Raw genomic sequence first — 14396 nt, 5'->3', positions numbered from 1 at the left:
GAGCACTTCTCCCCCTCCTCCTTCTCCCTCTTCTAAAAGCTTATGCTTCTCTGTATGGCCTTTGCTCATTCTCCATATTCTGCTTTCGGCCAAGGAGGTTTGGTCTACTCTTTTCATGTCTGGAAGCAAGTGGATTACATAGAATCCTTGAAGTTAGGTTGAAGCTCCTAAGCATGTTCAATACCATTCCCTGTAGGCATCAGAATCTTTAAACACACCGCAAGCCAACAAACACTTCTACAATCACAGCAGGAACCACTGGAAATCAACCAGCATCTAACCTGAAAGAAATTGATGATCCCTTTAAATAGCACTGCTTTTTCAGGAGTGGCTATGTTCAACTGAGTGTTTAAGAGTTTGTGTTAGCTGAAGTGTTGAGTTTCAAAGGGTAGTGCTGAGATCAAACCAACATTACATGGTGATGACAGTCACAATCTGTCAATGCTTCAATCTTTAGGCTGATGCCCTCTGTAGACACACTAAGGCTCTTACCAAAGTGGCACCAGTGTCTGGAGGACCAAAGCTTGACACAGAAGCCACTTAGGAGGCAAAATAGCACTTGTTGCACCTAGTACAATGGAGGCAAATTTTGTGGTCAGACTCCATAACAATATAATTGTGAATAAGAACAGTTTACCTGTCGACCTGTGTTATCCTGCTGCCCTGGTTGTCTATGGGAACATTTGCAAGGTGATGGATTCCCAGTAAGACTGTATTCTGTAGTCTTGTCACACTGAAACAGTTGAATTGGTTATTTGTATTTTAAGATGCTGGATGGATATGATTCAGCAGAAAGGTTGGACTTTATACAGTTTGGACTTTCTCAAAAGAGGAAGCACTTCAGAGTCAATAGACCATGAAGAGCTATAAAAACAAACAAAGCTAACCCTCCTTTGAAAAAGCCTGGACATGTCAACCATGGGGCTTGTAAAAGGTAATGGACCGTGAAATTGAATGTAAGCAATGCAGTTCAACGCTTTTAGGCTTATCAGCAAGCCCAGAGGCTTGAAAAAGTTAAAGGGGAATGAAATTGAATGTGAAAAAGCATTTTAAAGGTGTCCAACACAACAGAGGGAAGACTTTTACTTCATGTAACAAATACTGAAATTGGCATGCTGGGAGAGGCATCAAAGATTTCCAACACATCAGAGGGAAGACTTTTAATTACAACTGACATTGAAATTGACATGCTGAAAGAAAGTTTAAAGATTTTCAAAGCTATAGAGGGAAGACTTGCCACATGACCCCCACCTCAGGAAGAACCCCCCACCTGAGCCCCTCCAGCCAAGTCTGAACCCTCCCCCCCCCCCTCCCCGCGACTCCCACATGCCCTGAAGGATCGCTCTTGGTACCCTGGAGGTAAATGTAGAGAAGGTATTCACCCCCCTTCTTCCCCTTGGTGTCCATGCCATCGGATCCCCACTTTTAGGGGCCAATAGTTGGGCCCGCAGTTGTTCACAATTTACATAGACGATTTGGAGTTGGGGACCAAGTGCAATGTGTCAAAGTTTGCAGACGACACTAAGATGAGTGGTAAAGCAAAAAGTGCAGAGGATACCGGAAGTCTGCAGAAGAATTTGGATAGGTTAGATGAATGGGCTAGGGTCTGGCAGATGGAATTCAATGTTGCCAAGTGTGAGGCTATCCATTTTGGGAGGAATAACAGCAGAATGGATTATTATTTAAATGGTAAGATGTTAAAACATGCTGCTGTGCAGAGGGACCTGGGTGTGCTGGTGCACGAGTCGCAAAAAGTTGGTGTGCAGGTGCAACGGGTGATTAAGAAGGCTAATCGAGTTTTGTCTTTCATTGCTAGAGGGATGGAGTTCAAGACTAGTGAAGTTATGCTGCAATTGTATAGGGTGTTGGTGAGGCCGCATCTGGAGTATTGTGTTCAGTTTTGGTCTCCTTACCTGAGAAAGGACATACTGGCACTGGAGGGAGTGCAGAGGAGATTCACTAGGTTGATCCCAGAGTTGAGGGGATTAGATTATGATGAGAGGTTGAGTAGACTGGGACTGTACTCATTGGAGTTTAGAAGGATGCGGGGGGATCTTATTGAAACATATAAAATTATGAAGGGAATAGATAGGATAGATGCGGGCAGGTTGTTTCCACTGGTCGGGGAAAGCAGAACTGGGTGCATAGCCTCAAAATAAGGGGAAGTAGATTTAGGATGGAGTGTAGGAGGAACTTCTTCACCCAAAGGGTTGTGAATCTCTGGAATTCCTTGCCCAGTGAAGCAGTTGAGGCTCCTTCTTTAAACATTTTTAAGAAAAAGATAGATGCCTTTCTAAAGAATAAAGGGATTCGGGGATATGGTGTACGGGCTGGAGAGTGGAGCTGAGTCCACAAAGATCAGCCATGATCTTATTAAATGGCGCAGCAGGCTCGAGGGGCCAGATGGCCTACTCCTGTTCCTAGTTCTTCTTATGTTCTTATAGTGATTCAGGTTCAGGTGAATACCGGGAGGCTGCAGCATTCAACTTTAATCTTGCTGATAAGATTAAAATGAATGCAAATGATTTGTGGTCAGGCTCTTGCCCTTTGTGGGTGAGATCCCGATCAAACCAGCTGGAGCAGGTTGAGAGAATGGAAAACTGATTTGCCCTCTGTGCAAATCCCATTTCGGGATTCTCCAGCAATTCTCCTGACATAGCGAGATTTGCGCCGGGAGCAATGCAGCCGGAGATTAGCCCCTATATCTCAAAAGCTAGTGATCTGATTTTAACAAATCCTGGTACACAGATAGGGTAGGCTCATTTTAGATTTTAGCTAAAATGCAGATCTGGATCCTGGAATTTTGGAAAGCTCTGTTAACGCTGGGAAATAGGGCAGATTGACTTTTTAAAAAAAAAATTATGGGTTGTTTTATTTAGAATGTTGTGATTGTTTTAGAGTACCATGGATTGTCTCATCTGCTGATGTGATATTTGTCACAGTTGTCAAGATGTGAGCAGAGGTTTGAGAGCAGGTTATTGGATTGGGACTGCAGTAATATCATGGTTGTGCTGTAATTCACCGACTGACCACTAGGGGTCTCACTAATATATAAGTGAATGTAAAAGTCAGCTGATCGGCCACTGACTGGAGGAAGTAAAAGAGAAAGCTTGCATGTGCATGATTTTGTTGTTCATCTGTTGGCTTGTATATAGTTTACCCCAGGTTAATGTTAATAAATTGTTTATTATTTTAACTACAAGTGTTCTTGTAATAAATCAGGCCACCCAACAAGAACATTTCAGGGACTGGCCTCAGTTAGATGGAAGCTGTAAATATTTTTTTCAGATTTGTAGTTATATGCGCATCAACTAGGCAGGGAAATGCAAAAAGGAAGAGCTGTGTAATTGGTAATTGTTTACACCAAATGGTGGAGGTATGTGCGCTGCTGAGAGCTCTCTTCACCTGTTATTGTTAAACCTATGAAACTGAATACTAGTGCATTGGAACATAGGAATTAGGAGCAGAAGAAGGCAATTCAGCCCTTCGAACCTATTCCGCCATTCAATCAGATGATGGCTGATCTCTTCCTGGTCTCAAATCTACCGCTCTACCTGGTTTAGCACAGGGGCTGGTTTAGCATAGGACTAAATCGCTGGCTTTGAAAGCAGACCAAGGCACGCCAGCAGCATGGTTCAATTCCCGTACCAGCCTCCCCGAACAGGCGCCGGAATGTGGCGACTAGGGGCTTTTCACAGTAACTTCATTTGAAGCCTACTTGTGACAATAAGTGATTTTCATTTCATTTCATTACCTGGTCCCCATATCGCTTTAACCCATTTTTAAAAAATAAGGAATATATCTATTTCCTTCTAGAAACCATTTAATGATTCAGTCTCAAACGCACTATGGGACAGCAAGTTCCATAAGTTCACCACCCTCAGTAAGAAATAGTTCCTCCTCATCTTCGTATAAATTCTACTGCCTCTCAACCTATATCTGTGACCTCTCGTTCGAGATTGCCCAGGGAATTATACTTTCTCAATGAAGAGCTTTTGTTCACTTACCACCCCCCCAACCCGCTCCCAAACAAGTGACAGGTTATACCTATCATATTTCTCTGTATTGCACAGTCAGAATGCCAAAGCAGCACATGTAACTGGGATTTCATTGCTGCACATCATCAATTGCATTGATTTATTTTTCACTGATATTTTTCTCAAAACTGAATAAAGCAATTTTAACATGTTTATTCTCCTTTTCTTTTTACAAAATACTATAATGTTCTAAGATCTAAAGCATACAAAATGATCAGGGGGTTAGATAGGGTGGACAGTGAGAGCCTTCTCCCGTGGATGGAAATAGCTGGCACGAGGGGACATAGCTTTAAACTGAGGGGTAATAGATATAGGACAGAGGTCAGAGGTAGGTTCTTTACGCAAAGAGTGGTGAGGCCGTGGAATGCCCTGCCTGCAACAGTAGTGAACTCGCCAACATTGAGGGCATTTAAACGTTTATTGGATAAGCATATGGATGATAATGGTATAGTGTAGGTTAGATGGCTTTTGTTTCGGTGCAACACGGTGGGCCGAAGGGCCTGTACTGCGCTGTATCGTTCTATGTTCTATGTTCTATCTGACATGAACTATCGTGCCTTTTAAAAAAAGGACTTGTCTTTAGATTGGATAAACAATATCTAATTATTATATTTATGGATTTAATCGCATTTGTGAAACATTTAAAACTAGTGGGAAATAGTGTAAAGCAGCACACTTACAAGGTCAGATAATTCACAGCATCCTTCCAAAAAGGCTTTGTCTGGATCAAAATGCAGCTCCAGCTGTTGCAGATCAAGCTGACAAGTAAAAAAGAAAGACTTGCATTTAAAATGTACTTTTCATGACCACAGGATGTCTCAAAGCTCTTTACAGCCAGTAAAATGCAGTTACTGTTGTAAATGCAGGAAATGCACAGCTGATTTTGCACACAAGCTCTCATAAACAGCAATGTGATAATGGCCAGATAATCTGTTTTTGCTGACTGAGAATTAAATAATTGCCAAGACACCAGAGAGAACTTCCTTGCTCTTTTTCAAAATAATGCCATCGGGTATTTTATATTCACCAGAGCAGGCAGTTGCGGCCTTGGTTTAACATCTCATCCAAATGACAGCACCTCTGACAGTGACACGCTGCCTCTGACAGTGCAGTTCTACCTGACTCAGTCAGCAAGACTCAAATAGAAGGCTACTGCAGCAAGGACTTGGGAAGATATGGAGATATTGCAGGGAGGGGAGGGAGGTGGATATAGGGGTGGATGAAGGTGGGGGGGGATGCAAGAACCTGTGTCCCTACTGTGTATCTGTGTATGTTCATGCAGACCGTGCTGGTTTACAGCAGATTCTGGCCTCCAATCGTTTTGTAACCCCTCTGCCATTCAGCTCTGCTGAGACCAGGGGCCAGCAACGACCACACCATATTTTTAAAATCGCGCAGGCATCTTCCACTTAGCAAAATTGAAGTTTGTAACCTGAATGTCAAGACACTCGAGGACAAACCCAAAAGCGACAGACTGAATGCCGTCACGCCATCATAGCTTGGGAGTTCAGGTGACTTGACATGGATATTGTCAACATTTTGTGATCTCCGTTTAGAAAAAGGTAATAGAGGAGGTGAAGAAGGTGTCACACACATCCATGAGAGTATTTAATCCTCGGGACAAGTTTGACAGAAAAGAGAAGACTGAAGGGTGGCCTGATGGAAGTCTTGAAGATTATAAATGGGTTCAGTAATCCAATAGGAATTTCATGAGAAATATTTTTACCCTGTGAGTGGTGAGAATGTAGAACTTGCTTCCACAGGTAATGGTTAAGGTGAAAAGATGAATACATTTAAGGAAAGGCTATATATGAGGGAAAAGGGAGTAGAAGGATATGTTGATGGGTGGAAATGAAGTGGGGTGGGTGGAAGCTCATGTGGAGCACAGCAGGCCAATTGAGCCAACTGGCTTGGCCCTGTGTTGTTGAATTATTAGAACAGAAACAGCACGGAGAAGGGTTGAAGTGTGTATACTTCAACGCAAGATTCATCAGGAATAAGGTGGGTGAACTTAAGGCATAGATCGGCACTTGGGACTACGATGTGGTGTCCATCGTGGAAACTTGGATAGAAGAGGGGCAGAAATGGTTGTTGGAGGTTCCTGGTTATAGACGTTTCAATAAGATTAGGGAGGGTGGTAAAAACGGTGGGGGGGGTTGCATTGTTAATTAGAGATAGCATAACAGCTGCAGAAAGGCAGTTCGAGGAAGATCTGCCTACTGAGGTAGTATGGGTTGAAGTCAGAAATAGGAAAGGAGCAGTCACCTTGTTGGGAGTTTTCTATAGGCCCCCCAATAGCAGCAGAGATGTGGAGGAACAGATTGGGAAACAGATTTTGGAAAGGTGCAGAAGTCACATGGTAGTAGTCATGGGCGACTTCAACTTCCCAAATATTGAGTGGAAACTCTTTAGATCAAATAGTTTGGATGGGGTGGTGTTTGTGCAGTGTGTCCAGGAAGCTTTTCTAACACAGTGTGTCGGTTGTCCGACCAGAGTGGAGGCCATATTGGATTTGGTGCTTGGTAATGAACCAGGGCAAGTGATAGATTTGTTAGTGGGGGAGCATTTTGGAGATAGTGACCACAATTCTGTGACTTTCACTTCAGTAATGGAGAGGGATAGGTGCGTGCAACAGGGCAAGGTTTACAATTGTGGGAAGGGTAAATACGATGCTGTCAGACAGGAACAGAAGTGCATAAGTTGGGAACATAGGCTGTCAGGGAAGGACACAATTGAAATGTGGAACTTGCTCAAGGAACAGATACTACGTGTCCTTGATATGTATGTCTCTGTCAGGCAGGGAAGAGATGGTCGAGTGAGGGAACCATGGTTAACAAGAGAGGTTGAATGCCTTGTTAAGAGGAAGAAGGGTACTTATGTAAGGCTGAGGAAACAAGGTTCAGACAGGGCGCTGGAGGGATACAAGATAGCCAGGAGGGAACTGAAGAAAGGGATCAGGAGAGCTAAGAGAGGGCATGAAAAATCTTGGCAGGTAGGATCAAGGAAAACCCCAAGGCCTTTTATACATATGTGAGAAATATGAGAATGACTAGAGCGAGGGTAGGTCCGATCAAGGACAGTAGCGGGAGATTGTGTATTGAGTCTGAAGAGATAGGAAAGGTCTTGAACGAGTACTTTTCTTCTGTATTTACGAATGACAGGGGCCATATTGTTGGAGAGGACAGTGTGAAACAGACTGGTAAGCTCAAGGAGATACTTATTAGCAAGGAAGATATGTTGGGCATTTTGAAAAACTTGAGGATAGCCAAGTCCCCTGGGCCTGACGGGATATATCCAAGAATTCTATTGGAAGCAAGAGATGAAATTGCAGAGCCGTTGGCAATGATCTTCTTGTCCTCACTGTTAACAGGGGTGGTACCAGGGGATTGGAGAGTGGTGAATGTTGTGCCCCTGTTCAAAAAAGGGAATAGGGTTAACCCTGGGAATTACAGCCCATCAGGTCCTGGCAAGGAGACCCAAAGCCAACGAGCCGCCAAGGGCTGTAGTGGTGAGGTTCCACCACGTTATGGACAGAGAGTGTGCCCTGAGATGGGCCAAAAAAGAGCAGAGCAGCAGGTGGGAGAACACGGAGATCCAAATTTATCAGGACTGGAGTGCGGAGGTGGTTAAGAAGAGCGCTGGTTTTAACCGGGCTAAGTCGGTTCTCCACCGGAAGGGGGTGAAGTTCGGGATGCTGCAGCCAGCGCGATTGTGGGTCACGTTCCAAGATCGGCACCACTATTTTGAAACGCCTGATGAGGCATGGAGCTTTATACAGACTGAAAAGTTGGACTCAAACTGAGAGTTTGTCGTGTTTACTGTGTTTACTGCGTTTGGGGAATGTTCTTTATGTTTTGGTGCTGGGTGGGGATGGGTGAATGGATTTGATATGGGGGCTGTGGGAGAGTGTGGGTGTCAGTGTTGGAGGGCCAGGGCCCCTGCGGAGGAAGGGGGGGGGTGGAGGCCCGGGGATGGGGAGTTGGGGTAAGGCTGCAAAAAGGAGCTTCGCCAGAGGGGGCGGGGCCAGCACAAACGGAAAGCGCGGGCTTTTTCCCGCGTTAGGGAAGGATGGGGTGGGGCCGGGGGGGGAAGGGTGGTGCTGGAGAGGAGCGCACACTGACTGCCAAGGGGTGGGGGGATTCTCACACTGGGGGGTTGATGGAATGGCGGGAGAGGCCAGGGTCAGCAGGAATCAGCTGACTTACGGGAGTGTCATGGGGGGGAGCAAAATGGCTAGATGAGGATCTAGCGTGGGGGAGGGAGAGGGTGAACTGGGTTGCTGCTGCATTGGCCAAAGGGGAGCTGGAAGGAGAGGTAGTCGGGGCGGGGATCCGCCGCCTGGGGGACTGGAGGGTGCGGGAGGCGCGGGCACATGGCTGGCCTAGAAAAGGAGATGGCTAGTCGGCGGGTGGGGGGGGTAGCCCCCTGATCCGGCTGATAACTTGGAATGTGAAGGGCCTGAACCGGCCGGTCAAGAGGGCCCGGGTGTTCATGCACTTAAAGGGACTGAAGGCAGACGTGGTTATGCTCCAGGACACACATCTGAAGGTGGCAGATCAGGTTAGGCTGAGAAAGGGATGGGTAGGGCAGGTCTTTCATTCAGGGTTGGATGCGAAGAACAGAGGGGTTGCAATACTGGTGGGGAAGCGGGTGTCGTTTGAGGCACTGAATATTGTAGCGGATAATGGAGGTTGATATGTGATGGTGAGCGGTAGGTTGCAGGGGGTGCGGGTGGTACTGGTGAACGTATATGCCCCAAATTGGGATGATGCCGGATTTATGAAACGAATGCTGGGTCGGATTCCGGACCTGGAGGTAGGAAGCATGATCATGGGGGGGGACTTCAACACGGTGCTGGACCCAGCACTGGACCGTTCTCGGTCCAGGACGGGTAAGAGGCCGGCTGCGGCCAAGGTGCTCAGGGGGTCTATGGACCAGATGGGGGGGAGTGGATCCATGGAGGTTTGCCAGGCCGCAGGCCAGGGGATTTTCCTTCTTTTCCCACGTCTATAGAGCCTACTACCGGATAGATTTTTTCATTTTGAGCAGGGCGCTAATCCCAAAAGTGGAGGGAACGGAATATTCGGCCATAGCCATCTCGGACCACGCCCCGCATTGGGTGGAGCTGGAGTTGGGGGAGGAGAGGGACCAGCACACGCTGTGGCGCCTCGATGTGGGACTGTTGGTGGATGAGGGAGTGTGCGGGCGGGTGCGGGGGTGTATTGAAAGATACTTGGAGGCCAACGGCAACGGGGAGGTGCAGGTGGGGGTAGTCTGGGAGGCGTTGAAGGCGGTGGTCAGGGGAGAGCTAATCGCCATTAGGGCCCACAGGGAAAAAAGAGAGAGGAGGGAGAGGGAGAGGTTGGTGGGGGAGATTTTAAGGGTGGACAGGAGTTATGCAGAGGCTCCCGAGGAGGGGCGACTCAGGGAGCGCCGGAACCTCCAGGCGGAATTCGACCTGATGACCACGGGGAAAGCTGAGGCACAGTGGAGGAAAGCGCAAGGGGCGGCGTATGAGTCTGGGGAGAAGGCGAGTCGGATGCTGGCATATCAGCTTCATAAGAGGGAGGCAGCGAGGGAGATTGGTGGAGTTAGGGATAGAGGGGGGAATGCGGTGCGGGGTGCGGTGAGAATAAACAAGGTATTTAGGGACTTCTATGGGGATCTGTACAGGTCTGAGCCCCCAGCGGGTGAGGAGGGGATACGACGATTCCTAGATCAGCTGAGGTTCCCGAGGGTGGAGGAGGAGCTGGTTAAAGGATTGGGGAACATGTAGGCGGGGAAGGCCCCGGGGCCGGATGGGTTCCAGGTTGAATTTTATACGAAATACGTGGACCTGCTGGGCCCGTTGCTAGTGAGGACTTTTATTTTATTTTTTTTATAAATACTTTATTGAAAATTTTTGGTCAACCAACACAGTACATTGTGCATCCTTTACACAATATTATAACAACACAAATAGCAATGACCTATTTTATAAACAAAAAATGAATAAATAATAAATAACAAAAATGAAAACTAACCCTAATTGGCAACTGCCTTATCACAAGTAACACTCTCCAAAAATATAATTTAACAGTCCAATATATAATTATCTGTAGCAACGACCTATACATATTATACAGTATATATTAACAACCCTGAGAGTCCTTCTGGTTCCTCCTCCCCCCCACCCCTCTCTCCCCCCCCACCCCCTCCCCCCACCCCCCCCCCCCCCCCCCGCCCCCTCTCAGATCCTGGGCTGCTGCTGCTGCCTTCTTTTTTCCATTCCATCTATCTTTCTGCGAGGTATTCGACGAACGGTTGCCACCGCCTGGTGAACCCTTGAGCCGACCCCCTTAGGACGAACTTAATCCGCTCTAGCTTTATAAACCCCGCCATGTCATTTATCCAGGTCTCCACCCCCGGGGGCTTGGCTTCTTTCCACATTAGCAATATCCTGCGCCGGGCTACTAGGGACGCAAAGGCCAAAACATCGGCCTCTCTCGCCTCCAGCACTCCCGGCTCTTGTGCAACCCCAAATATAGCCAACCCCCAACTTGGTTCGACCCGGACCCCCACTACTTTTGAAAGCACCTTTGTCACCCCCATCCAAAACCCCTGTAGTGCCGGGCATGACCAAAACATATGGGTATGATTCGCTGGGCTTCTCGAGCACCTCGCACACCTATCCTCCACCCCAAAAAATTTACTGAGCCGTGCTCCAGTCATATGCGCCCTGTGTAATACCTTAAACTGAATCAGGCTTAGCCTGGCACACGAGGACGACGAGTTTACCCTGCTTAGGGCATCTGCCCACAGCCCCTCCTCGATCTCCTCCCCCAGCTCTTCTTCCCATTTCCCTTTTAGTTCATCTACCATAGTCTCCCCTTCGTCCCTCATTTCCCTATATATATCTGACACCTTACCATCCCCCACCCATGTCTTTGAGATCACTCTGTCCTGCACCTCTTGTGTCGGGAGCTGCGGGAATTCCCTCACCTGTTGCCTCGCAAAAGCCCTCAGTTGCATATACCTGAATGCATTCCCTTGGGGCAACCCATATTTCTCGGTCAGCGCTCCCAGACTCGCGAACTTCCCATCCACAAACAGATCTTTCAGTTGCGTTATTCCTGCTCTTTGCCACATTCCATATCCCCCAACCATTCCCCCCGGGGCAAACCTATGGTTGTTTCTTATCGGGGACCCCCCCAAGGCTCCAGTCTTTCCCCTATGCCGTCTCCACTGTCCCCAAATCTTCAGTGTAGCCACCACCACCGGGCTTGTGGTGTAGTTCCTCAGTGAGACCGGCAATGGGGCTGTCACCATAGCCTGTAGGCTAGTCCCCCTACAGGACGCCCTCTCTAATCTCTTCCACGCCGCTCCCTCCTCCTCTCCCATCCACTTACTCACCATTGAAATATGAGTGGCCCAATAATACTCACTTAGGCTCGGTAGTGCCAGCGCCCCCCTATCCCTGCTACGCTGTAAGAATCCCTTCCTCACTCTCGGGGTCTTCCCGGCCCACACAAAACCCATGATGCTCTTTTCAATCCTTTTAAAAAAAGCCTTCGTGATCACCACCGGGAGGCACTGAAACACAAAGAGGAATCTCGGGAGGACCACCACCTTAACCGCCTGCACCCTCCCTGCCAGTGACAGGGATACCATATCCCATCTCTTGAAATCCTCCTCCATTTGTTCCACCAACCGCGTTAAATTTAACCTATGCAATGTGCCCCAATTCTTGGCTATCTGGATCCCCAGGTAACGAAAGTCCCTTGTTAGCTTCCTCAACGGTAGGTCCTCTATTTCTCTACTCTGCTCCCCTGGATGCACCACAAACAACTCACTTTTCCCCATGTTCAATTTATACCCTGAAAAATCCCCAAACTCCCCAAGTATCCGCATTATTTCTGGCATCCCCTCCGCCGGGTCTGCCACGTATAGTAGCAAATCGTCCGCATACAAAGATACCCGGTGTTCTTCTCCTCCTCTAAGTACTCCCCTCCACTTCTTGGAACCCCTCAACGCTATCGCCAGGGGCTGAATCGCCAGTGCAAACAATAATGGGGACAGAGGGCATCCCTGCCTTGTCCCTCTATGGAGCCGAAAATATGCAGATCCCCGTCCATTCGTGACCACGCTCGCCATTGGGGCCCTATACAACAGCTGCACCCATCTAACATACCCCTCTCCAAAACCAAATCTCCTCAACAGCTCCCACAAATAATCCCACTCCACTCTATCAAATGCTTTCTCGGCATCCATTGCCACTACTATCATCGTTTCCCCCTCTGGTGGGGCCATCATCATTACCCCTAACAGCCTCCGTATATTCGTGTTCAGCTGTCTCCCCTTCACAAACCCAGTTTGGTCCTCATGGACCACCCCCGGCACACATTCCTCTATTCTCATTGCCATTACCTTGGCCAGGATCTTGGCATCTACATTTAGGAGGGAAATAGGTCTATAGGACCCGCATTGTAGCGGGTCCTTTTCCTTCTTTAAGAGAAGCGATATCGTTGCTTCAGACATAGTCGGGGGCAGTTGTACCCTTTCCTTTGCCTCATTAATGGTCCTCGTCAATACCGGGGCGAGCAAGTCCACATATTTTCTATAGAATTCGACTGGGAATCCATCCGGTCCCGGGGCCTTTCCCGCCTGCATGCTCCTAATTCCTTTCACCTTCTTCTACCTCGATCTGTGCTCCCAGTCCCACCGTTTCCTGCTCTTCCACCTTGGGAAATTCCAGCCGATCCAAGAAGCCCATCATTCTCTCCCTCCCATCCGGGGGTTGAGCTTCATATAATTTTTTATAAAATGTCTTGAACACTCCATTCACTCTCTCCGCTCCCCGCTCCATCTCTCCTTCCTCATCCCTCACTCCCCCTATTTCCCTCGCTGCTCCCCTTTTCCTCAATTGGTGTGCCAGCAACCTGCTCGCCTTCTCCCCATATTCGTACTGTACACCCTGTGCCTTCCTCCATTGTGCCTCTGCAGTGCCCGTAGTCAGCAAGTCAAATTCTACATGTAGCCTTTGCCTTTCCCTGTACAGTCCCTCCTCCGGTACTTCCGCATATTGTCTGTCCACCCTCAAAAGTTCTTGCAGCAACCGCTCCCGTTCCTTACTCTCCTGCTTCCCTTTATGTGCCCTTATTGATATCAGCTCCCCTCTAACCACCGCCTTCAACGCCTCCCAGACCACTCCCACCTGGACCTCCCCATTATCATTGAGTTCCAAGTACTTTTCAATGCACCCCCTCACCCTTAGACACCCCCCCTCATCTGCTATTAGTCCCATGTCCATTCTCCAGGGTGGGCGTCCTCCTGTTTCCTCCCCTATCTCCAAGTCTACCCAGTGTGGAGCGTGATCCGAAATGGCTATAGCCGTATACTCCGTTCCCCTCACCTTCGGGATCAACGCCCTTCCCAGCACAAAAAAGTCGATTCGCGAGTAGACTTTATGGACATAGGAGAAAAACGAGAACTCCTTACTCCTAGGTCTGCTAAATCTCCACGGGTCTACACCTCCCATCTGCTCCATAAAATCTTTAAGTACCTTGGCTGCTGCCGGCCTCCTTCCAGTCCTGGACTTCGACCTATCCAGCCCTGGTTCCAACACCGTATTAAAATCTCCCCCCATTATCAGCTTTCCCATCTCTAGGTCCGGAATGCGTCCTAGCATCCGCCTCATAAAATTGGCATCATCCCAGTTCGGGGCATATACGTTTACCAAAACCACCGTCTCCCCCTGTAGTTTGCCACTCACCATCACGTATCTGCCCCCGTTATCCGCCACTATAGTCTTTGCCTCGAACATTACCCGCTTCCCCACTAATATAGCCACCCCCTGTTTTTCGCATCTAGCCCCGAATGGAACACCTGCCCCACCCATCCTTTGCGTAGCCTAACCTGGTCTATCAGTTTCAGATGCGTTTCCTGTAACATAACCACATCTGCCTTAAGTTTCTTAAGGTGTGCGAGTACCCGTGCCCTCTTTATCGGCCCGTTCAGCCCTCTCACGTTCCACGTGATCAGCCGGGTTGGGGGGCTTCCTACCGCGCCCCCCCCCCCCCCCTCCCCCTTGTCGATTAGCCATCACCTTTTTCCAGCTCCTCACCCGGTTCCCACGCAGCTGTATCTCCCCCAGGCGGTGCCCCCCCGCTCATCCCCTCCCATATCAGCTCCCCCCTCTCCCCAGCAGCAGCAACCCAGTAATTCCCCCCTCCCACCCCCCCCGCTAGATCCCCCGCTAGCGTAATTACTCCCCCCATGTTGCTCCCAGAAGTCAGCAAACTCTGGCCGACCTCGGCTTCCCCCCGTGACCTCGGCTCGCACCGTGCGACGCCCCCTCCTTCCTGCTTCTCTATTCCCGCC

General features: G+C 48.7%; 1 protein-coding gene across 4 annotated transcripts in view; it reads right to left on the bottom strand.

Moving 5' to 3' along the window:
- Positions 1-14396, bottom strand: part of LOC140410379 (uncharacterized) — a 215954-nt gene that overhangs the window by 133275 nt on the left and 68283 nt on the right. For all 4 annotated transcript variants that reach the window (XM_072498434.1, XM_072498436.1, XM_072498437.1 and 1 more), the window contains 2 exons: positions 4718-4795; positions 638-733 (listed from right to left, as the gene is read on the bottom strand). In XM_072498434.1, the coding sequence (XP_072354535.1) occupies positions 638-733; positions 4718-4795 (174 nt within the window). The remainder of the gene's footprint in view (positions 1-637; positions 734-4717; positions 4796-14396) is intronic.

The sequence above is a fragment of the Scyliorhinus torazame genome, chromosome 4 (genome assembly GCF_047496885.1).
Source record: "Scyliorhinus torazame isolate Kashiwa2021f chromosome 4, sScyTor2.1, whole genome shotgun sequence".
Classification (NCBI taxonomy): Eukaryota; Metazoa; Chordata; class Chondrichthyes; order Carcharhiniformes; family Scyliorhinidae; genus Scyliorhinus; species Scyliorhinus torazame.
This window is presented reverse-complemented; position numbering and strand designations above follow the sequence as displayed.